Below are 24,581 nucleotides of genomic sequence, written 5' to 3'. Positions count from 1 at the left end.
AGATAGATAGATAGATAGATAGATAGATAGATAGATAGATAGATAGATAGATAGATAGATAGATAGATAGATAGATAGATAGATAGATAGATAGATAGATAGATAGATAGATAGATAGATAGATAGATAGATAGATAGATAGATAGACAGAAAGACAGACAGAAAGACATACAGAAAGACAGGCAGACAGATAGATAGTCAGACAGACAGACAGATTTAAAGTGTGTCGTGGTGAAGGAAAGCGTTGAGACTGGAGGTGCTTGCGCTGACTCCACCGATGACGGGCAGATAGGCGTGATGGAGGATGGGCAGCTGGACAGACAGACGCCTCAGCACGCTGACAGACAGACAGCCAGACAGACAGACAGGAGGAAAGGTTCATGATTGTTATGAGTGTGTTTGTGTGTGTGTGGTTTTCAGGCACAGCACAGGCAAATGTTGTTGTCCTTTTTTTCAATGCAAGGACAATAACGTTTATTCTATTCTAACTACAAACACTACATCATTAACAGATCGTCTCCTTTAAAGTCTCTGGTGGAAATATGAATGAATTAATCCTACTCTTTTGTGGATTTGGGTTTACAGGGGCTTTAAGTTAAGTTAGCAATAACAGTAAATGTTTTATTTCGGTCATACATCGATCAATAATTAAAAACAATGGCCGAAAAGGGTGTGGAATGAAGCTGAGGCTTATTATGCCTATACCCTCTTGACATTCCATATTATATATCAAAACAAGAATATTTGAAAAAAAAGAAAACAAACAAAGACAAAGCAATAGCCTGAATTTGTAAAACAGAAACACAATATTCAGTTAAACAGTTACTAACACCCCTCCTGTCCGGTGCTGGGGATCCAACCAGAGACCTCATGGTTACTGGGAGGAGGAACCAGAGACCTCATGGTTACTGGGAGGAACCAGAGACCTCATGGTTACTGGGAGGAGGAACCAGAGACCTCATGGTTACTGGGAGGAACCAGAGACCTCATGGTTACTGGAAGGAGGAACCAGAGACCTCATGGTTACTGGGAGGAACCAGAGACCTCATGGTTACTGGGAGGACACAAAGACCTCATGGTTACTGGGAGGAACCAGAGACCTCATGATTACTGGGAGGAACCAGAGACCTCATGGTTACTGGGAGGAACCAGAGACCTCATGGTTACTGGGAGGAGGAACCAGAGACCTCATGGTCACTGGGAGGAGGAACCTCTCAAACTCTAGGACATAGGCCTACCACTGCCCACAATTAAAGGGATAGAAAAATGTTTTTCCGCCACGTATACGCTTACCTAAATGCAGTGTACAATTGACCAGATATTTATTTTTTAGGTAAGCCTTTCTATAAATGCCGAAAAAAACTTTTTGTTTCCGCTGGTCCCCTTTGCAACAGTACAAGGCTGACTTCTGCTACAGTGACGTCTCCCCCCAAACTCCAGTGACTGATGGCCATCTCTGTAAAATAATAAATAATTGTATCCACAAAGTTATAGGTGTATTCTCTGTGACTCACTGTTCAGGACAGTTGACCGCGTCCGGGCTGGGAGGTTTTTCCTCCGAGTTTCTTTCTCCAGAACTAACCAGAGCTTTGTGAGCCGACGATCTGAATTCACCTGAAAAAATAAAATATAATATAATAATATATATATATTAATATAACAGCAAGAGGACAAGGTTGAAGGGACTCTGGAGAATAGTCTGCTTAAGGTGCACTATGTAACTTTGGGTGTGTCAGAGACGTGAACATTTTCTAAGGTTTATTCTCATAATTGAATAAAACAAACTTAAAATGTTAAGTCATTTTTATATACTTTAGTGTAGGCGCAAACATAGGGCGTGATCTTACTGTTACACTTAGATTTTCTCTGAGACAAAAGTCGTTATAAACTTTGTATGATCACAATAAAAGCCATACATTTCCAAGAAAAAATTTGTATTAAAGTCAGACAAATTTAAGATAAAAAAAATAATAATTATTAAAGTTTTAAATTTGCCAGAAAACAGATCAAATGAGAGAGATTTTTTTTTATTTCATTATATTTTCTTTCTGTTTACCGTAGTTATTTTCTCCCGGCTCAAAATCAGCTGAGTCCGATGTTTCAGAGAGTTGCATTGTGATGGTTTCTATTTCAACTTCAAGCTGCAAAGAGACACACACAAACAGCTCAGCATTAATTCACTTAAAGGTGCACTGTGTAACTTTGGGCGTGTCAGAGATGTGGACTTTTTGTATTCTCATAACTGAATAAACAAACTCTCCTCACAGGAAAATGTGATCCCTGGAACACTGTTTGAAGTTAGAAAGCTTCCTGAAAAGTTACTGTTTCACTGTTGTTGTTTACAGCAGCAGGGCCCACAGTTTGGTTTACAAACATATTCTAGCCTTACGTTTGGTTCCAGGTTCCTCAAAATAATTTAGCCTTGATTTATGATGATAGAATTATTCAATACTAAGAATTACACATAGAGAAAATATGTTTTCTAAACTTACTGCAGGCTCTTCAAATGAAAGCAGACCCCCCCTCCCCTGAAACTGCATAGCACGCCACATTTGCAAATTTGAGCACGCCATTATTTCAAACACAGTTGCCAGGTGAATTCCCTGTTCTCACACACACACACACACACACACACACACACACACACACACACACACACACACACACACACACACACACACACACACACACACACACACACACACACACACCTGCTCCGTTTGACTCTTGAGCTGCTGGTTTAGTCTGATCAGCCGATCTCCATCTTCTCTCTCTGGAGATTCTGCCTCCTTCAACTGGCTGCCGTTCAGACACGCGTACACCAACTGAACAGAAATCATACAAAACTAAATGAACACACAACTCTGAAATGACACACTGCCATTGACATAACAAACCAATGGTATAGTCTCTGTCTTCCTGTGTGCTTCAGAACTGGTTTTAGATCATTGTATTGATTTAAATTGGTCCTAGAGTTTGAGGTTCCTCCAATAGGCCTTTCACACCAAAATGAACCAAGAGTCAGTTCCAGGCTGGTGTTGGGGTCAGTTCAAAACTGGTTACAGCCTTATCCCAGTTATGAACCGGTTGGTTTCACATCGACCGGAGACAGCCATGGAGCCGGCAAGAGAGCAACGTCATGACGTCACTGTAAACGTGTGTGTACGTCACCCGACGCCGCTGCTCTTGTGGCTAACGCTAAAGCTACCGCTAGCTTTAAGCACAACAACAGCGGCGAATACGTCTTATTTTTACACTTGTTGGCTCTCGCTTTGCTTTCTTAAGCAAACAGGACCCATACAGCGTATTCTCGCCGGTCAATTTGATCGCTACGTTCGGTAATTATGTTATGTTTACGTCTCGTAGTAGCGGTGTTTTTAAATATGGCGGGCATGAGGTTTGAGTTGCTCTGGTTGGTCAGGATAATCCCTCCCCCAACCGTTCGCGCAAGCAGTTCTTATCAAACCCTGCTCAATCCTGGGGTATGAGTTCTCCCGGTTTTTACGGCCCGGAGCAGGCTCTCTGGCGGTGTGAAACCAAAACACTGGCTCTAACTCCGAACAAGCCCAGAACTAGCTCCGATTTTGCGGCGGTGTGAAAGGCCTACAAGTAACCATGAGGCCTCTGGTTGGATCTCTGGCACGGCTTAGCGGAAAGACAAAAAGCATTTTGTGTGTGTGTGTGTGTGTGTGTGTGTGTGTGTGTGTGTGTGTGTGTGTGTGTGTGTGTGTGTGTGTGTGTGTGTGTGTGTGTGTGTGTGTGTGTCTGTGTGTGTGTGTGTGTGTGTTTGTGTGTGTGTGTGTGTGTGTGTGTGTGTGTGTGTGTGTGTGTGTGTGTGTGTGTGTGTGTGTGTGTATCCCACTCACCTTTGGTCCAAACATGGCACTCAGTACGAAAACGTTACAGCAGAGAATGAGGCCGCTGGCTAGGCAGAACTGCACCGGTGGATACTGTGACGTTAGCATTGAAGCTAACGCTGCTAACACACTGAACACAGTCACTGAGAACAGACTCAGAGTCAAGTGTTTACTGCTGACGGCTGGATGGTCCGCCTGCTCCGTCCAGATACTCCAGCCCACGAAACAGCCCAGACCCTGGAAGAGAAAGATGTTTTAGTCTAGTGAATGGTATCCAGTCATGTGGGGAGTTAGTTGCATGACAGTAAAGCATCTGAAAAGAGTTATGCATATTTATCAATCCAAATGAAAGATATTGTAATTTAAGTTTTGATTCCTATCAAACTGTCTGAACAATAAAAAGGCATTTTTTTTTTAAACTAAGTTTTATGATATTGTTTACCATTTGAGTTTCTAAACTTCTCAGCAGTGCAGGATTAAATCTCTATATATTTTGAATTAACTGCAATCATCAATTCTCCCTCGGAGGCCCAGTCGATGTGACTTGACTTCTGCTGCAGTGGATTGTGGGTAGAACAGCCACACTGCTAAATATGACTGATGTAAGTTACACATCAAACTGACTCTGATAGCAGTCAAAGTCAAAATCAGCTTTATTGTCCATTATGTTCAAATTATGTTCCAGACATACAGAGGCATTGAAATTGCGTTTGTCTCCGACCCACGGTGCAATAAGGACAAAAGGATAAAATTAGGTAAAATAAGATAAGTAATATTTACAAAGAATACATTCTAAATGGGGCAAAAAGTAATGCAAAACAAAAAGGTATAGGGTAGAGTGGGGTGAGATGTGCCACTTTTTACTCAAAGTGACTTTAAAGTAAGGCCTTGACAGTAAAGTCTCCAACTCAAATATGTACATATATTTCAGAGTGTTGTGCATCCCCGGCAACAATAACTTTGGATCTGAAATAAACAGTTTAAGAAATACTTTTGGAAAAAAAGTTGTCTTGTGGCACAACTTGCCCCCGGTGTGGTGTAAGTTGTGCCAAAAGAGAGAATACCATGGGGTAAATTGTGCCATTGATATCTCATAAACTGTAATGCAAGATAAATCCATTAGACAATCACTTATTTAAGGTTTATTTAAAGTAAATAAAGTTAATATTTTACAAAGATTGAAGGACATTTTTCTTAAACAAGGCCTAGCAGATATAATGGTTATACCTGCAAAGCTCACAATGACAAAGTCACCATCATCATCTTTCTGGCCATCTGAACTCTCATCAGTGGTGCCGTTAAGTGGAATGGAGATGTCAGTCTCTTCTGAGCTACTGTAGACAATCACTTTCTTTTTGGTGACCAGCGTAAACAGCCATGCCAATGACACAACTCTCAGAAATTTACTTTGCACTAGCTGCTCCGCCCTTGTAGAACCAACTGCCACCTGGCATATGTGATTACCCCTCCATTTCTGCCTTTAAATCAAGGCTCAAAACCCATCTGTAAACCCTGGTTTTTCCTCCCTATTAACTGTCTTACCTCTGCACATCTTTGTTTATATGTGGATGTCTGGGCTTTATATCTTTTATTTTTGTTATTGTTATTTTACCTTCATTGTTAACCTACTGAATGCACTATGTTCAGCACTTTGGACAGTGCAAACTGTTATAAAAGTGCTTTTATAAATACATTTTACTTACTTACTTACTTACTTACTTACTTACTTACTTACTTACTTACTTACTTACTTACTTACTTACTTACTTACTTATAACTCACCCCAGGCCCTCTGGCACAAATCACCCCAAACCAAGAATTTTGGATAATAAGCATGATGCAGCAGTTTAGGGCTGTCATCGTGCTAACTACTGTATATAGACACAAAGTGTATACTAAAGCACAAAAAAACAAATGTGTCAAATGTTTTCAAATGTGTCTATAATTGTTCAGACACAATCAAAAAACCTTGATCATGGAAATTTTACTTTGAAAGGCAAAAACAGTTTTTTGAGCTTAAATGTGCTTATATCTTATTCCATGTTTCTCCCTTCTTAACAGGATGAGTCAAATGGATGGCTCTTCTTAAATATGTGGTCACATTTCCAATTTCTTCTATGGTTTTCTAGAAACAAGAGGTGGCACAACTTCCCCACTGGCACAACTCACCCCACTCTCCCCTATATAAAATAACATTGTGGAACATTATTTACAATAGATCCAATATGCAGTAGACTGAAGAAATTGAAAGTGTACATTATAAGGGCAGGGAGTTGGGACAAACTAAATCTGTTTCGTCCATACTAAATAGCAGGGAAGGATGGGGACTGGAACACATGAAGAGAGTTTGGGTTTGTTGTACTGACCAGTAGTGGAGCTTTGTAGCCGTATATGGCGGTGAGCCACATATCCATGTTGCTGCTGCTGCATTGTTCAGAGTACGAATGCACAACCACATCCTGGTCAAAAGAATCACTCTGAGGGAGAGAAATACTTTAACTACAAGAATTTGAGAGTCATTTTAATATATCTGTCAAAAACGTTGCTATTTTTTATGTTTTTACATTTTAAAATCAGTAAGAAAACACCATGAAGATACAAATTTTAACAGCTTTCCAGGCTACGAATCTGACATCATGATGATTTTTTTTACAGAAAGCCGAGAGTACTTTTTCTATTCGTCAAAAACACACTTTTCCCCAGCTTTTTACATTTTAAAACCGTTTTTTTTCGGCATAAAAAGCACCGTTTATGGTAATTCCTTACAGCCAAAAAGCTGTTATATAAGAGCTAAATATAATCTATAAAAATACAGATTTTGACCCTTTTTTACACTACAAAAAGCCATGAAAAATGGAAGGAAATTTAAAAGGAATTTCTGTTTTACCACTATTGAATGCTGCATCTCCACCCGTCTGAGAGGATCCAAGATTTGCCAGGAGATTAAAACGAACGCATCCAGTAGTAACATCCAGAGCACCACACAGCCCGCATGCACCTGGACACAAACCAACATTCACTTCACAGTATGAAAGTCAAATCTGTACTTTACTTTTCATACTATAACATTTGACTTTAAAAGTAAATTTAAAGGTCACCTTTTATGCAAAATACATTTTTTTCAACATGAATATGTTGAGATATTTGGAAGGCGGGTCTTTAAGAGACAGGCTCTAAAACGGAGCGTTTCAGACAGAGGCTGAAAAGAAGAGATTCAGCAACCGCACTGTGAGAAATATAAAGTTTTTTTTTTGGGACACTACACCATGAAAACAGTTTCTGGTAGAAACTGAAATTACAATTTTAAACCTAAACAAATTGCATAATAAGTGAGCTTTAAAGTAAAGCAGAAAGTTAGTAAGTAAAATGATACATTTGGATGAGTTAAAAAATATATATATAAAGTATATAAATATATATATAATTATGACTAAAGAAGCTTAATAATGGTTTACGGAGAAGGGGTGGGATTAAATAAATGTGAGCTTCTTCCTCCTTTTTGAACATCTTAATCCAATCATCAAGTGTTTGTCATTCATGTATCTAGTTATGCTTTCTATTTTGAGTAATCATTATTTTCTGTGTTTTCTTTCACATGTTCTGAATACATTTCAAATAATCAATCAATCAAAGTTAAATGAGATGTTGGTCTTTACCTGAGGTTGTTTGATTCTGCATTGTGAGTAAATCCTCCATGATCTGGTGAAGAGCACAGCCAAGCCGACAGTGTGTCCCACAGAGAGAGTCCACACACGCACCTGCAACACACAGTCCACACAACAAACACGTAGAAACAAATACATAGGCCTTCAGTATATATTAAAGATGGAGTCAGTGATTCTGGAGAACACTTGTTGTCAAAATCACTTTTTATCAAAATAAGTCAGTATCCTCAGGATCCACTACCTGTCTGCACTGTGAGTGAACTGAAAACTAATCTGGTGTTAATAGTCAGCCTAGGCTCTGTAAACTGGAATGTATATGGGGTATGTAAACGAAGGGGCCCACTGTAGCTGGCAACATACCCAGTTTACAGAGCTTAGGCTTTGTATTAACCCTGGATTTTCTTTCAGCACACTCGCAGTAAATACAAGTAGCGGATTATGAGGAGAAATTGATCTCCAGAATCGATGGAATACTCAAGTACAAGTGCTTCAAAATTGTATTTGATCAAATGCACTTTATTCCATTCCACCACTGTGTGTATGAGTCTTAAGTTACTTGTTAATAAATGCATGTATTTGTTCTTTTAAACCCAGCCGTCGGAACTCACAGAGCAGCAGATATCTAAGGTGTTGTTGGACAGCGTGGCTTGGTCCAGGCCGGAGAACAGGAGGGAAGAGGACGAGAGGAGAATGCCCAGCAACAGGAGCCCGTCCTGGGATCCAATACCCCGTCTCTGCAGCCTGAAGCACCACAGAGGTAAAACAATATGGTACAGCGTTACTTAATGCATTCTCTTATGACTTTCATTACGATATTTTTTGCTACTTTTTTTACGACTTAAAATTTTTTTTTTAATATTTTTTTCTTTTGTTACAATTGTTTGTAACTTCTTTTTTTAACTTTTTTTGTTACTTTTTTCTTTTCTTTTTGCGCTAAAAGGATCGTCTCTGCAGCCTGGAGAACAATAGTAACAATATATTGTACCTATAATCTTATGAATTTGGGTAAATATTATTTCTTATATAATTGTAAATTGTATATAATTTTGTACATTTATGTATGCATGTTTGTATTTATAATCTGTGTTATGTTTATTTGTGAATAAAAAATATATTAATATTTTTAAAATATAAAATGCAATAATTTATATTTATATATCGCTTTTGTCTAAACTAAAAGCTGCTTGCCGGAGGACACACAGAGATACAACAATGACAAGAAAGAAACAAAACAGGACAACGGCTCAGAGGTAGATCTGTAAGGGAACCCAACAATTCCATATTTTGCCTCTATTTTAACATAATTTTCCATGTCATTTTATTCGTCAAAAACTATGACAGAAAAAAGTTAAATATATGGTAAATGATGTCCTTTTGGGGCTTCCGTAGGGTGTCTAAGTTGTACCAGTGTTTGCGGTAGCAGACAGAGAGACAGAGGAGGATCACAGTGAGTGTGATGGTGGCGGCTGCAGCAGATGAAACCACGGCGTAGGTCAACAGACTGACACTCTGTCGCTGATACACAACCATAGTCCGGTCTCTGGTTGGACCCGCACCTATAGGGACAACACACATTTATAACAGACTTTAAATCAAATCAAATCAGTTTTATTTGTATAGCCCAATATCACAAATAGACATTTGCCTCAGTTGGCTTTACATTCCATACAGTATGACACCCTGCCATTAGACCCTTAGCTCGGCTGAGAAAAAACTCCCAGTAAAGTCTCAGGGAGAGTTGACAAAGTAAGGGATCCCTACGTTATTTTATTATTTACTCTTTTGCATTGTTTTTTATACTAGTTTTCATGTGGTGGGGGGGGGGGGCTCAGGCATACTAGAGAGGAAACACACATTGAACAAGTAAAATATACAAGTAAGTGAATGTACAATGACACAAAGCACACTAACACAAAGACAATGACATACACACAACAGGCTGTTACAATTATTCCCATAACAACAAGTCGTACAAATACGTTGGTGTAGTTGTTATATAAAAGCCTAGGCTACATTATTAGGAAAATAGTTAACAAACTCAATTCACTCAGTAGATTGTGGCTAGATAGTTTGAGAAAAAACACACAAGGCTGTATTAAATATTTATTTGACCTGTTTTTCGATTTCTGATGTTTGCCCAGATAGGACCGTATGTGATTCTGCTGTTCATGTGCATTGACAATAAAGATTCTAGTCTATTCAATGGTGTGACGTTCAGAGTCAGACCTTTAAACTTCAGCAGGTTTTTCGTCAGTCGGAGCTGTTGGGATGAAGTGTTGAACTCTCCCACCAACACACTACTGCTGCCTAAGGACACACACACACACACACACACACACACACACACACACACACACACACACACACACACACACACACACACACACACACACACACACACACACACACACACACACACACACACACACACAGGTTATGATTCAGAACAACCTGGTAACTTTACAGCAGAGCATAAAAAGGGATTTTCCAAAAACCTTGAAACTGGATCACATCGAGCGACGTCATTCGCTCCCCGTTACGGAAGAAAACTGGGCCCTGGGAAGAAGACATTTTTTTTTTTAAAGTAGACAAAAAAAACAGATGTGTTTTTCTAATGTGTGTTATAGGTGTTTGATACTATGGAACACCAAAAGGGTCATAATTCATACCAACATTAACACTTGCGATTGTCAAATGCCGGACATAATTTAATAACGCTCAATAACACAGAAGAGCATTAGGCTGTCATAAACGTCCGATGGACATTCCAAAAGTGTTTCAATTGAGACGAATTATGACCCTTTTGGCTTTCCATACTGTATACAGTTTTGTATACATTGTGCATTTTACAGCTGCATGTATGTGTACGTGAGAGTGAGTGAGTGAGTGAGTGACAGGCAGACAGACAGACAGAGACACAGACACACACACACACACACACACACACACACACACACACACACACACACACACACACAGATTGTGTAAGTGATCTCACAGTAACTCCTTCAAACTGCGTCTCCTTGACGGCCTCCAGTAGTTTCTTGTGGACTTGCTCCTTGGTGACGCTGGTGTTTCTGTGAACACTGTATTTCTCTCTGTGCTTCACTTCCTCCATCACTTGAACCAGAGCAATGCCCGCCACCCACACAGCATCGTAGGCATAACCGTGCAGGGGGGTGAAATTTAATTTTGACCCCGATTTGAGCTCCTTGAGATAGGCTTCTTGGTAGCCCTGTGGAGACTGTAGGGGGGGGGGGGGATTACGTTTAGATGTTTAAAATAATAGATAAGGTTTTTTGCAAGATTCTTTATTTTTATTCTGCTTCCATAACATGTCTACTTTCATACTATTACAGGTGAAACTCGAAAAATTAGAATATCATGCAAAAGTTCATTAATTTCAGCAATTCAACCTAAAAGGTGAAAATAATATATCATAGTATAGACTAATTACATGAAAAGTGAGATATCTCAAGCCTTTATTTGTTATAATTTTGATTATTATAGCTAACAGTTTATGAAAACCCCAAATTCAAAATCTCAGAAAATTTGAATATTACCTGAATAAAAAAGGGATTTTAAATAGAGAAATGTCGGCCCTCTATAAAGTATAATCATGCATATGTACTCAGTACTTGGTTTGGGCCCCTTTTGAATGAATTCTTGCCTCAATTCCAATTCATTTTCCATTATATTCTAATAATATGAGTATCACCTGTATAAATCAAAGGTCCAAAATGTACATTTAGGTGTTTGTTTGACTAAACCTTGACTGTTTGCGTCTGTATATTTATCCTATACAACCATCTTCCGGACATTATCTTAACATTTATTTGTTTTTATCAATACGCTGAACCAAAAATCTCAACCTCTAAAGCATTTACGTCAACTCATCCATAATAATTTTCGGCGCTATTCTGAAGGTTATTACAGAAGGATTTGTTCATCTGTTGTTCATTGTCTGATTTATGAGACATTTTCTTCTTAAAAACATACACAAAATGCATTTTTAAGACCTGTATTTAGTCTTTTTTGATTTTATAGAATGAAAAAAGGCTGTATCCAAAATCTGTTCTGTGAAAACTTTGGACCTTAATATATATATAGGCCTATATGTATTTGTTTTTCAAGTACCCAGTGTTTACACACAGCCTAGGCTCTGTAAACTTATATGTAAACCAAAGGTATAAAGTATTTCTCTGACCCGTCCGGAGACTCCCGGTGTGTGTGTGTTGCTCAGTTGTCTGACACGTAGCATGATGGAGCCGTTAGCCGCTGTTAGCAAGTTGCTGGCCGTACATCCAGAGACATGGGAAGCAAACCTCAAACCAGGGCCTCCACCTACTAACAACCACTGGTACCGAGGGCCAAACAGGTTCAGTTTGTAGGCCTAAGAGAGAGAGAGGGAAATATGGATTGCATACTCTGTCTGTCTGTCTGTCTGTCTGTCTGTCTGTCTGTGTGTATATTTAACTATCTATTTAGACAGACAGATAGATAGATAGATAGATAGATAGATAGATAGATAGATAGATAGATAGATAGATAGATAGATAGATAGATAGATAGATAGATAGATAGATAGATAGATAGATAGATAGATAGATAGATAGATAGATAGATAGATAGATAGATAGATAGATAGATAGATAGATAGATAGATAGATAGATAGATAGATAGATAGATAGATAGATAGATAGATGAACTTACACAGCAGAAAACCTCTGAGGCAGAATCCTCTTCAAACTGTGCGATGATGATCCGAGCGTCACTCTCCTGCACAGAGGGAATGGTTTAAGGTTACTTGTTTTTGCCACTTATAACAGACAGACACAGTAAAACACAAAATCACGCCGACAACCACACACTGACGCCTCTCCACTTTTTGCCATAACAGCGCGGAAGTCTACAATATGAATGAACGTATAAATAAAGGTTTGAAATGAATGGAACAGAAATGAACTCGTGCTCTGTACCTTGATGTTCCTCAAGCTGCTGCAGACGTCTCCAGAGAAGCGTTGTGATGAAACCATGTGAACGTCAGCCTTCAGAAGCTGCTTCAACAGATCCTTATTCATCTGGAGGGAACGGGACCCACTTGATTTGTTTTAATTTACATTTACTCTTGAATCCAAATCGCATACTCTTTCTTTTTTTTCTATTGTACATACTACAGCTGACCATAGAAATAATCTAGTTAGGATGCAGTAGGCATACACTTGGGACATACTTTTACTTATTTATTTCATCCTAACATGGCTCCTTGATCTTGCCTCTTGCTTTTTATATCCGTCGCATCCCCGTTTGTTTTCATATGGAGGCTCCGTCGATGTGACGTCACTTCCGGTATGCACTGGATCGTGGGTCAGAATCGGCCAAATAGCACACTAAAAATCTCGGCCTGATGTAGTAGACATCCGGGTAACAGGATACCAGCGACCATTGCAACAAGGACTGAGTCTATATGGTACGCGCCCTACCCACTACACACCACTGGAGCGCCCTAAAAAGAGACATTTAACCACAATTTATTTTAGCCTCACCTCTGCCAGCCTGTCTCCCTGCTGTGTTAGGACCCCCACTCTACTCCACTTGTGCCTCTGCAGCAGCTTCACTGTGCCCAGGTTCAGGGCTCTGTCTGTGGGCAACGTACTGAACATGTTACCGCTCAACCTCCGGTTAGAGAGACTGGGAGAGGAGGCCGCAAAGGATATCTGGGGGGGAAAGGAGGGGAGAGGGACAATGTTAAAGACCTACTTCACTGGTGGAAATATGAAGGTGTTTTGAACTCTGAGATCCTATTTACTAGTGTGACATCACACATGGTAAATTGTAGGGTTAGGATTAACAGGACAGCTGGGCCAAGGGAAGACTGAGGGAAGAAACACCTCATTCATTGTATTGTAACGATTGTATAACGATATAACGCTGGTTCCGTATGGTTGAAGTATTCCTTTAATTTATCCCCATTATTTGTATATCTTATTTTGTAGTAATACATGTTATTTTGAAGGTATTGTTGGAGGGAGAAAAAAATAGGAACAAAAATTATCTAAAAAAAAAACCCCACTGTCCCCTTTTTTATTCTACACTGGCCCTTATACACTATCGTAGAAAAAAGATGTTATAAATATAAATTGAAAAACACACTCAGCTTTGACTAGGTAGCATCTCCATTCTTTGTTTAGTCAAGTTACTTTATAAGTTGATTGCTACATCAAAATTCATCTTTTCTCATCTCCCCTCTCTAAGTTACCACACTCCAGAGGGGGTCCTCACATAGGGTCAGCCGTAGTACAGCGCCCTGGAGCAGTTTGGGGTTAAGTGTCTTGGTCAAGGACACAATGGTAGAGATGGTGGGCACCGTATATGTAATAGCAGCCACCACTAGTTTACTACTAACACCCTCCTGTCCGGTGCCGGGATCCAACCATTACTGGGAGGAGGAACCAGAGACCTCATGGTTACTGGCAGGAACCAGAGACCTCATGGTTACTGGGAGGAGGAACTAGAGACCTCATGGTTATTGGGAGGAGGAACCAGAGACCTCATGGTTACTGGGAGGAGGAACTAGAGACCTCATGGTTACTGGGAGGAGGAACTAGAGACCTCATGTTATTGGGAGGAGGAACCAGAGACCTCATGGTTACTGGGAGGAACCAGAGACCTCATGGTTACTGGGAGGAGGAACCAGAGACCTCATGGTTACTGGGAGGAGGAACCAGAGACCTCATGGTTATTGGGAGGAGGAACCAGAGACCTCATGGTTACTGGGAGGAGGAACTAGAGACCTCATGGTTATTGGGAGGAGGAACCAGAGACCTCATGGTTACTGGGAGGAGGAACCAGAGACCTCATGGTTACTGGGAGGAACCAGAGACCTCATGGTTACTGGGAGGAGGAACCAGAGACCTCATGGTTACTGGGAGGAGGAACCAGAGACCTCATGGTTACTGGAAGGAACCAGAGACCTCATGGTTACTGGGAGGAGGAACCAGAGACCTCATGGTTACTGGGAGGAGGAACCAGAGACCTCATGGTTACTGGGAGGAGGAACCAGAGACCTCATGGTTACTGGGAGGAGGAACCAGAGACCTCATGGTTATTGGGAGGAGGAACCAGAGACCTCATGGTTATTGGGAGGAGGAACCAGAGACCTCATGGTTATTGGGAGGAGGAACCAGAGACCTCATGGTTATTGGGAGGAGGAACCAGAGACCTCATGGTTATTGGGAGGAGGAACCAGAGACCTCATGGTTACTGGGAGGAGGAACCAGAGACCTCATGGTTACTGGGAGGAGGAACCAGAGACCTCATGGTTACTGGGAGGAGGAACCAGAGACCTCATGGTTATTGGGAGGAGGAACCAGAGACCTCATGGTTACTGGGAGGAGGAACCAGAGACCTCATGGTTACTGGGAGGAGGAACCAGAGACCTCATGGTTACTGGGAAGAACTTCTTAACTCCAGGCCATCCTACCACCCTACCTGCACCAGGTTGAGCGCTGGCAGGGAGCGTGCGATGAGTGACGTCACAGATGGACAGAGTCCTCCTCCAATCAGAAGCAGGTATTCTGGCCCCGCCCACACAGAGTCAAACAAAGCTTTCAGCGCCACAGACGGGTCACACTGTAGAAAACAATAAACAAATACATTCACTGTAATATAAGAAATAAAGTTGCTCGCATAAGTAAATCACAAAATAAATAAAGTCAACACAACTTGAACAGGGGCTACAGAAAATAATGAATTGTAATATGGTAGCATGTGTTCACTCTTTGTGTTAAAGTGTCCAATTTCTTGTTCAAAAAGAAAATATTGATGTCTGGGAGGGAGGGGCCTAGAGGTATTTGTCTTGAATAGGAACATTTACAAAATGCAATTATAGGATTTATTATAAATTCTATCAATTTATTTTGTTTAATGAATGATGTGCTGTTTGTATTTCTGATTATGTTTCGAAATGACAACAAAGATTTGAGGAAAAAAAGGGTTCAAACTGTAGTTACAGGAGAGAAACATGAGGTACAGGGCCAAGGGCAGGACAAGAAGGGTCCAAAGGTGGAGTCAGTGATTCTGGAGAACGCTTGTTGTCAAAATCACTTTATGTCAAAATCACTGAATATCTCCTCATGATACGCTACCTGTCTGCACTGTGTTTGCACTGAAAAAAACATCTGTAGTTAATACACAGCCTAGGCTCTGTAAACAAAGGGGATGTAAACAAAAGGGCCCTCCTGAATTTCAGCACACAGTAGGCCTACGGACTGGTAGTGGATCATGACGAGATATTCACTGATTTTGAAAATGAATTTGATTTCGACAACAAGAGTTCTCCAGAATCACTGACTCCATCTTTTAAACCCTTCTTGTCCTCTTTTTACCTTCCTTGCAGCACTAGGCACTTCATATTTTATAAACAAAGACACTAAATAAGTTACGCACTATAGTTTTAAAAGCTTTAAATAATAGTGACATGGTGTGAAAAAATACAAATACACAACATGAAATAATAGGCAATTGTTCTGCACTGAGCACTTTTTCTTTTGACAGAGTATCAAATATTTAGCCAGAAATTCTCCAGATTAGTGTAACAGGTGTTGTAAAAATGATTATGCATATTTTATCTGTTAACTATTTTTTAGGGAAATGTAAAAATGTCAGTTTCTCATTGTAACGACGACGTATTATGTAAAGTGCACCAGAAATTATGCATTTAACAAATACAATGTGCATCATTTCTGCAAAAGATTTTTCATCTTTGCCAGAAATTCTTCACCACAGTGAAAAGATGTTGACAATCAAACATAGTTAAGAAAAAGTTACGCACTATAGTTTTAAAAGCATAACAGTAAGACGGTGTGACAAATTACAAACACACACACACATATGCACACAATAGTGAAAAGGTGTGTAGACCTATAGGCTACCCACGGTCCCACCTGTGAGTCCAGCATGTGTAGCTGGATGTCATAGTTCCCGAGAGGCGGTGTTTGTCTCTGCAGGTCTCTCAGAGCGAGTGTTACGGCCGTAGACATCTGAGCGGAGCTATGGTTTAAATATCTCTGGTTCTCTCTCATCCAGGGTCCCGAGCTGAACGGCATCATCCACAGAACGGGCAGCGGGTGGCGGACTTGAGAACGCACTGCTATCGGTCCGTCCAAAACTACCAGGAAACTGAGCAGTATTAAACTAAACAGCCTAGATTGCTGATTACCAGCCATATTCTGCAACAACCTCTCGTCTCCAAACTAACTAACTCTTAAATGCAATTACAATGTCTTATCTTGATGTAGCCTACGCTTAGCCTGCTACGCCACTGGTAGCCTACATTCAAAACTACCAGAAAACTAACCAAAATGTGAAGAAAAAAACAGCCTACACCGCTTACTACCAGCCACTCTCCCCGCTACAGTGAAACTAACTTAAGCCTGCTAATCCATTCTGAGGAGATAAAGGAATCAACGTGGACACACACACACACACACACACACACAGTAGGCTACAGAGAGAAACACAGACAGACAGACAGACACACACACGTCACCACCTGTCTCCACTCTCTAAGCATAAGGACACTAAAGAAGTGAAGAATCAAAGTCATTCATGCAGTGATTTTAACCATTTGATCTAGTAGCAAAAACTTTTTTTTTCAAGTACTGGTAAATTCATCGAATTTGCTTCCATAACATGTCTTCTTTCATTTTAGTATAAAACAAAGGTCCAACATGTACATTCAGGTGTTTATTTGACTAAACCTTGTCTGTTTGGGTCTGTATATTTCTCCTCTACAACCATCTTTAACTGACATTATATAAACTCAGAAATATTCCCAAAGGAAATCTGGACACAATTTCAGAGTGAAACAAATTAAACATCTTTAATAAAGTTTCTCTTCACTCACTTATAAAAAAAAATACATTTTCAGACACACACAAACCCACTTGTTTTAGACTTATACATCCACATTTCAGAAGAGAAAATAGAATGTCAAATCAACGGCTCAAAATAAAATAAAAACAGACATTCATTTCTTTCATTCATTCATTTCAGAATTTTCTTTGTGACTGATCGTGTTTTAGCGGACGACATACAAATTAATCTTTCCATTGTTAGCGAGCTTCTTCAAAATCATATCAGTTTTTAGCAGATCAATAGTCCAACACACAGTCAATGTTTAGTTCAGTCTCATTTAAAGGTGGAGTCAGCGATTCTGGAGAACCCTTGTTCTCAAAATCAGGGAATATCTCCTAGCGATAATAAACAGCCTAGGATCCGTAAACTGGTACGTAAACAAAGGGACCACCGTAGCTAGGAACATGTCCGTTAACAGAGCCTAGATTGTGTATTAACACTGTATTTTTTTCCAAGCCAACACAGTACGGACAGGTAGCGGATCATAAGGAAATATTCACAGATTTTGACAAAAAAAGTGATTTTGACAACAATTATTCTCCAGAATCACTGACTCCACCTTTAAAATGAAATGTTGCTTGTGCCTTGTCTAATTATATACTGTAGTGACCCAAAATGTATGAAAAATGCATAAACACTCTGAAGAAAATTAAATTAAAAAAATAACCCCTCTCAGCTCTGTCCTTTGGGAGCGTGTTCTCTGGATCGCCCTCTGCCTCTCCCTCCTTTCTTTCACAACTACACACGCACACGCACACGCACACGCACACGCACACACACACACACACACACACACACACACACACACACACACACACACACACACACACACACACACACACACACACACACACACACACAACACACACACAACACACACACACAGTAATAAATCAGCTGTGTCCTTTGGTAGCATGTTCTCTGATTCGTCCTCTCCCTCTCCCTCCACTTCCTCCTTTCTTGCGTTTACTTCCTGCTTTAGGCCCCGCCCCCGGCTCCTCCCTAGCAACGGTGGCCGCAGCCCACAGGTCGTCGTAGCGACCGGGCGCCTGGTAACCGGGCTGTGTGCGGTCCAGTGGGTCTGTGGACAGGAGGATCCAGATGGACGGCTGGTTCCTGCTCACTGTCAGACTGTCTAGACCAGCCTCAGGCTCAAGGGGCTCCCACACCTACACACACACACACACACACACACACACACACACACACACACACACACACACACACACACACACACACACACACACACACACACACACACACACACACACACACACACACACACACACACACACACACACACACACACACACACACACACACACACGGGAGTTTTAATAATGATACCTTTATCGAGAAGCCTTAACGATGAATGTATTTATCCATAACACTGTCATTACTTTTCTATTATTTGGTTTAAAGACATATGACTCATTTCCACTAAACAGTATAGTTTGGTTTGGCATGGCACAGTGACCCTAGATCTGGCTCGTGTTTCCACAGCTGACAGCACCCTTACTTGGTAACAGTGGGACACAGTGTAGCCCGCTGATTAAGTTGAGTTAAGTTACTTTATTAGTCAATGGTGACATTGAAATTAATCTTTTCTCATATCCCCTCTAAAGTTACCACACTCAGTAACCACTAGTTTCACTACTAACACCCTTCTGTCCGGTGCCGGGGATCCAATCGGAGACCTCATGGTTACTGGGAGGAACCAGAGACCTCATGGTTACTGGGAGGAGGAACCAGATACCTCATGGTTACTGGGAGGAGGAACCAGAGACCTCATGGTTACTGGGAGGAACCAGAGACCTCATGGTTACTGGGAGGAGGAACCAGATACCTCATGGTTACTGGGAGGAACCAGAGACCTCATGGTTACTGGGAGGAGGAACCAGAGACCTCATGGTTACTGGGAGGAACCAGAGACCTCATGGTTACTGGGAGGAGGAACCAGAGACCTCATGGTTACTGGGAGGAAGAACCAGAGACCTCATGGTTACTGGGAGGAGGAACCAGATACCTCATGGTTACTGGGAGGAACCAGATACCTCATGGTTACTGGGAGGAGGAACCAGAGACCTCATGGTTACTGGGAGGAGGAACCAGAGACCTCGTGGTTACTGGGAGGAACCAGAGTCCTCATGGTTACTGGGAGGAACCAGAGACCTCATGGTTACTGGGAGGAGGAACCAGAGACCTCATGGTTACTGGGAGGAGGAACCAGAGACCTCATGGTTACTGGGAGGAACCAGAGACCTCATGGTTACTTGTCGGCCACCTTTCCTTTAGGGCATCCTACCACCCCTTAACTTATTATCTCAATGAAGAGGAAAAGCACCACACAATAAACAAAGAGCTTCACGCCGACATTTCTCTTTAACACAAGACTCTTCACTGTTGCTGAGTTGAATACACACTGCGGTGGGTGTTATGGCAAAAATATCATATCAACAATTCTTTAATGGCAGGATCTTGATTTTCTCATTATCACACACACACACAGACACACACACACACACACCTCGTCCACGGTGCAGAACTGCAGGGTGGTTATCTGGTGAAGGCCTTTGACTCGTCGCTTCACGATCTCAGTGCAGGTTATGGCTTTAGCGACGCCTTTTCCATTGGCTGTGAAGACCATGTGTTTACAGAGGGGCTGCTTAGCAACGCTGTCTCCCTCCACTGGGGCCAACGGGCGTCCATCTTTGTAGTCCTGGGCTGGTGCTGATATTGGGGGCAATTCATTTAAAATTTATTTTGATGAATTTTTTTATTTCTTTTATGAATATTTATTTTAAAGAGAGTCAAGTTTTTTTTACTTTACACATGGCAAATTTAAGGATAAATTATTTTATTTTGCAAGTGCATGTTTTAGATTATTTCAACACACATACAGTACAGACAGGTAGATACAGACAGGTAGACAGTGCAGTACAGACAGGTAGATACAGACAGGTAGACAGTACAGTACAGACAGGTAGATATTCACTGATTTGACCAAAAGTCATTTTGTCAACAAACATTCTCCAGAATCACTGACTCCACCTTTTATCATAATCAGATAAAATGTTTAATAATGGTGATATGCAGGGCCGCCGCTCCCTATACGCAGGGTACGCAGAGCGCGTAGGGCACCAAGTACCTGGGGGGCCCCCCCAATTTAAAAAAAATAATAATTATAGGAAAAAGAGATGATCCGGGGGCTCCCAAAATTGAGGTTTCTTAAACATTTTCATGATGATCATTACATTCCAAAAAATATATAAATTAGTTATGAACAGGCCTATCATTGTTTTATCTTAATTGTGTCACTCAATTCGGACAAATTACACGTTTCCCCCAATAATAACCTACGCAGCTTTATGAAACTGTTTTTGAATGGCGATTCATAATGGCAAGCGGGGCCTGCCATTATGAATAAAGAAAAAAAGATAAATTTGAGCCCAACCTGGTGATAACTGTTTATGTATACTTGGCTTCATTATTGTATTGTTAAGAAAAAAAGAAAAAAAGAATTGAGGCTTACCTGATGCTACTGCTAGCGGTTTAGCTTCCAGGCGGCTCAGTGCGTAGCGGAGCAGGTTACGGATCTTGCTTCCGTCTTTCACTCTGATCTCTGGCGTGTCGGGAGGGAGGCCGGGGAACGGACAGACAGACGGGCGCTCAACCGTACGAGCCTTACTGTAGTTCTCCATCTAAATACAGACAGACAGACAGACAGACATACACACATACACACAGACAGACACAGACACAGACACAGACAGACACACACACACACACACACACACACACACACACACACACACACACACACACACACACACACACACACACACACACACACACACACACACACACACACACACACACACACACACACACACACACACACAGCAAGTGGAATAAAAATATTATGTTTTACAAATGTATTCACAAATAAACAAAACATGACATATACATACAATTGCATAATAAATCATTTTACCCAAATTCATATTAAGTAATCCATTCTATTTCAGGAAATAAAATATATAAAAATAGAGTCAGTTCATCTTTACTCACTCATTTTGCTTATGTTGTTGTACGGCTATTTGAGGATTTTTTTAATGTGAATTTGGAACGTATCTCGTCCACAAGGTGGCGCCATATCACTCAAATCTACATGTTAACTCGCGTTCAGATATACAGTACAGAGGCTACATGTAGGTCTTGATTCTTGAATGATAATATTATAGACAGGATAACAACTTTTTTTTTAGCTACGTCAGTGTACCTATCTCCTATCTGGCAAATCTCTGAGTTAACATTATATAGGCTACACTTCCAAATTGGGCCAAGACTTGTAAAGAAAACATAAAAATCCCAATTCCATAAAAGGATTACATAGCCATTTTCCTCTTGCATATCATTTACCAGTTGAACCTGGGCGTTTTATATGTAATCAGTAGTTTCTTCCAGGTGATTCGGTTTATAAATAATTCAATTTAATGGTAAAATAACCTTTACACTCTTGTTCCATCCAAGGTGATACAATTTGGTAAGGACTGCTGCTAGTCAACTTCAGCGTCGTCAATTTAACTAAAACCAGAAGTAGTTGGTGAACTGGAGTTAAGCCGAATTAATAAATACATGTCAAAGATCCATGAACTTATTCACGATTTATCTGACATGATTTTGGGCTTCAGCGGTGACGGAAAAAATGTTTAATTAGCCTTATTTTGAACGTAGATCGGCACTGACTGTTGTTTTCTGACTATACCACACGTTGATGTGCTTTAAAAAAGGTAACGTTGATGAAATATGAGTAAAACTAAACTCCCACTTGCAGAATCACTGTAAATATCATGAAATAAAATCCTTTATTTGACTTAATATTGAATAACTCAGCTATGTTGACGTGTGTAGCTAAGCTAAAGGAAACTTATAACTTGTCGTTTGTGTTCACGTGAATGTGCTGAATGTAAACACAGCAGTCAGGATAAGAATTTAGCTTTAATATCAAAGTGTGGGCTAAAATATATATGAATTATGAGCTTAAAATCTTACCATATGGCTGTGTTTTGAAGCTACTGAAGTCTCCACATGTTTACTTCACGACTTCACCGGGGCAACACCTTACCGTAAAGCGATCACAACTGTCGCAGCGCTGTACGTAAGTCAGCTCGTTAACCCATTCATTGCCAAAGATTATTACAATAAGGGCGAAAATACCATATAATTTGTTTAAATTGCTATAATTTTTCCTCTGAATATCAGAAAGTATACATGTAACAGAAAACAAAACCATCAGTGCAAATAATGCTGATTTGATATAGTTGTTCTTAATGCCTTTGTCATGGGTATGCTCAACCAGGAACAACAGCTGGCGTAGCAAAAACAATACCGCTTTTGTCCAGAGGGGGTGCTGGAATTAACACAAACTGAAAGTTCCTCTGAGCACCTTTAAGTACTTTACACCACTGTAATCTCCATATCATGGACACATGGAGCATGTTTTCATTCAAATACAAATGAAGTACAGTCAGATAAGTAGTTAACAATGTTGTTCTGAACAAATACTTTATACTACCAGTGGCTAATATAGTGTTATCACAGGAGCGTGTCTTTGATCCCACAGATCTATGTTCCCACATTTCTAAGTAATCTATATAATATAGAATAGCATGTATGTATGTATGTGTGTGTGTGTGTGTGTGTGTGTGTGTGTGTGTTTGTGTGTGTGTGTGTGTGTGTGTGTGTGTGTGTGTGTGTGTGTGTGTGTGTGTGTCATATTCTAACCTATCCCTGTACCCTTACCCTAAATTGCCTGAACTTAATCGCCAATCTCAGGAACATAGGGCTGTGGAAAGAAAGGGATAACGCTGTTTTCATATGTTACATTGTGTTACATGTCACTTTAATTTAAGGTCTTTACACATACACATTACACAGTTTTATTGTCTTCATCTCAACATGCTGGCTGGCAGTTTCTATTGGGATTCCTTTTAATATCCCTCTTTTACAGAATGCTACACAATCACACACTCTCTCTCTCTTTCTCTCTCTCTTTTTTCACTCTCTCTCTCTCTCTTTCTCTTGACAATGTTCACTTGATTTTTCTTATTTTATCATGTCTGGCTTCCCAATACAGAAAAAAACACACATGAATTACACATGTGCAAAAACATGAAAAATGTACGTGGTGACATGTGACAGTCAGATGTTGAATGCGTGTGCGTGCACATGGGAAAGGCGGTTTTGAAACCTTTTCATGGTGTTAAGAGTGAAGCCCATGTAAAATTCCCTTTGAAACCGATGGAATTACCGTGGTGAAACCCATGGTATTTACATGTCAAAGCCATTTTCCACATGCGCTTTCACGTGTTGCAATATGTGGTAACACGTTTTTTACATGTGTGATCATGTGTCCACATTTGGAAGACATGGGGGATTCATGTGTTTGTTTCTGTAATTGCTTATATGGCTTTTGTAAATTGTACCGTAGTCACTGATTGTAATCGTGTAAACAAAAACACAGAACAATGCACAGTAAGAACTGGACATGTGGCAGAATGATATGCTATTGGAGGTTTATTTGGATGGGATGCGTCAATGAACGCAACATTCTTAATGTTTTAGCGGATTGAGCAGGAGCTCATTAAAAAAGGGTCAGTGATTCTGGAGAGTGCTTGTTGTCAGAGAGGACAGCACAAAGTACGGACAGGAAGCAAATCATAAGGAGCTACACTGATTTTGATGAAAAAAGATTTTAACAACAAGCGTTCAGAATGGCTGACTCCACCTTTAACCACTCTACATACTGTTTGCTGCAAAGTACCTAGAAACTACAGCTGTAAATGCTCCTATAGCTACTTTCCACCACCAGCGTGCATGTACAGTATGGATGTATTTGCTGCACTGCTGCTTATTCCTAAAGTTATGGCATGGTGCACACACAAGGTGTCAGTGTGGGTATTATAATAGAACAAGCCTGAGCCTGGTGTGTTTTTGTGAACAATGACGTAGTTATACATACAAAAAAACACAGACCACCTCATGCTTGATTACTTTGCAGAGAAGCCAAAAAGTGATGAAGAATGACAGTGAATGGAAATGTAACAACCTCCATGATGATGATGCAGCATGCCGTTT

The 24,581-nt window shown here is 40.4% G+C and overlaps 2 protein-coding genes across 2 annotated transcripts; both read right to left on the bottom strand.

Moving 5' to 3' along the window:
- Positions 1–216: 216 nt before the first annotated feature.
- On the bottom strand, positions 217–16,630 carry LOC307264499 (gamma-aminobutyric acid type B receptor subunit 2-like; the record flags this gene model as incomplete). The annotated part of the gene is made up of 19 exons (XM_080045910.1): positions 217–337; positions 1,515–1,614; positions 2,057–2,141; positions 2,712–2,825; positions 3,867–4,094; positions 6,224–6,334; positions 6,745–6,855; positions 7,514–7,615; positions 8,131–8,263; positions 8,928–9,078; positions 9,749–9,829; positions 10,018–10,078; positions 10,521–10,766; positions 11,775–11,915; positions 12,237–12,302; positions 12,503–12,604; positions 13,070–13,240; positions 15,015–15,155; positions 16,469–16,630. 19 exons carry the CDS (start codon positions 16,628–16,630, stop codon positions 217–219), a joined length of 2,427 nt encoding a protein of 808 aa, XP_079902036.1.
- A 756-nt stretch (positions 16,631–17,386) lies between these two features.
- Positions 17,387–22,557, bottom strand: rpp25l (ribonuclease P/MRP 25 subunit-like). The gene is made up of 4 exons (XM_080045793.1): positions 22,497–22,557; positions 20,974–21,142; positions 19,969–20,171; positions 17,387–18,610 (listed from the first exon to the last, which is right to left on the bottom strand). The coding sequence occupies exons 1-4, from the start codon at positions 22,497–22,499 to the stop codon at positions 18,335–18,337; spliced, it is 651 nt and encodes a 216-aa protein (XP_079901919.1). The 5' UTR covers positions 22,500–22,557; the 3' UTR covers positions 17,387–18,334.
- Positions 22,558–24,581: the final 2,024 nt, after the last annotated feature.

This window comes from Ammodytes marinus, assembly GCF_949987685.1.
Source record: "Ammodytes marinus genome assembly, chromosome: 17".
Classification (NCBI taxonomy): Eukaryota; Metazoa; Chordata; class Actinopteri; order Uranoscopiformes; family Ammodytidae; genus Ammodytes; species Ammodytes marinus.
The sequence above is the reverse complement of the archived record's forward strand: the minus strand, read 5'-3'. Positions and strand labels throughout refer to the sequence as shown.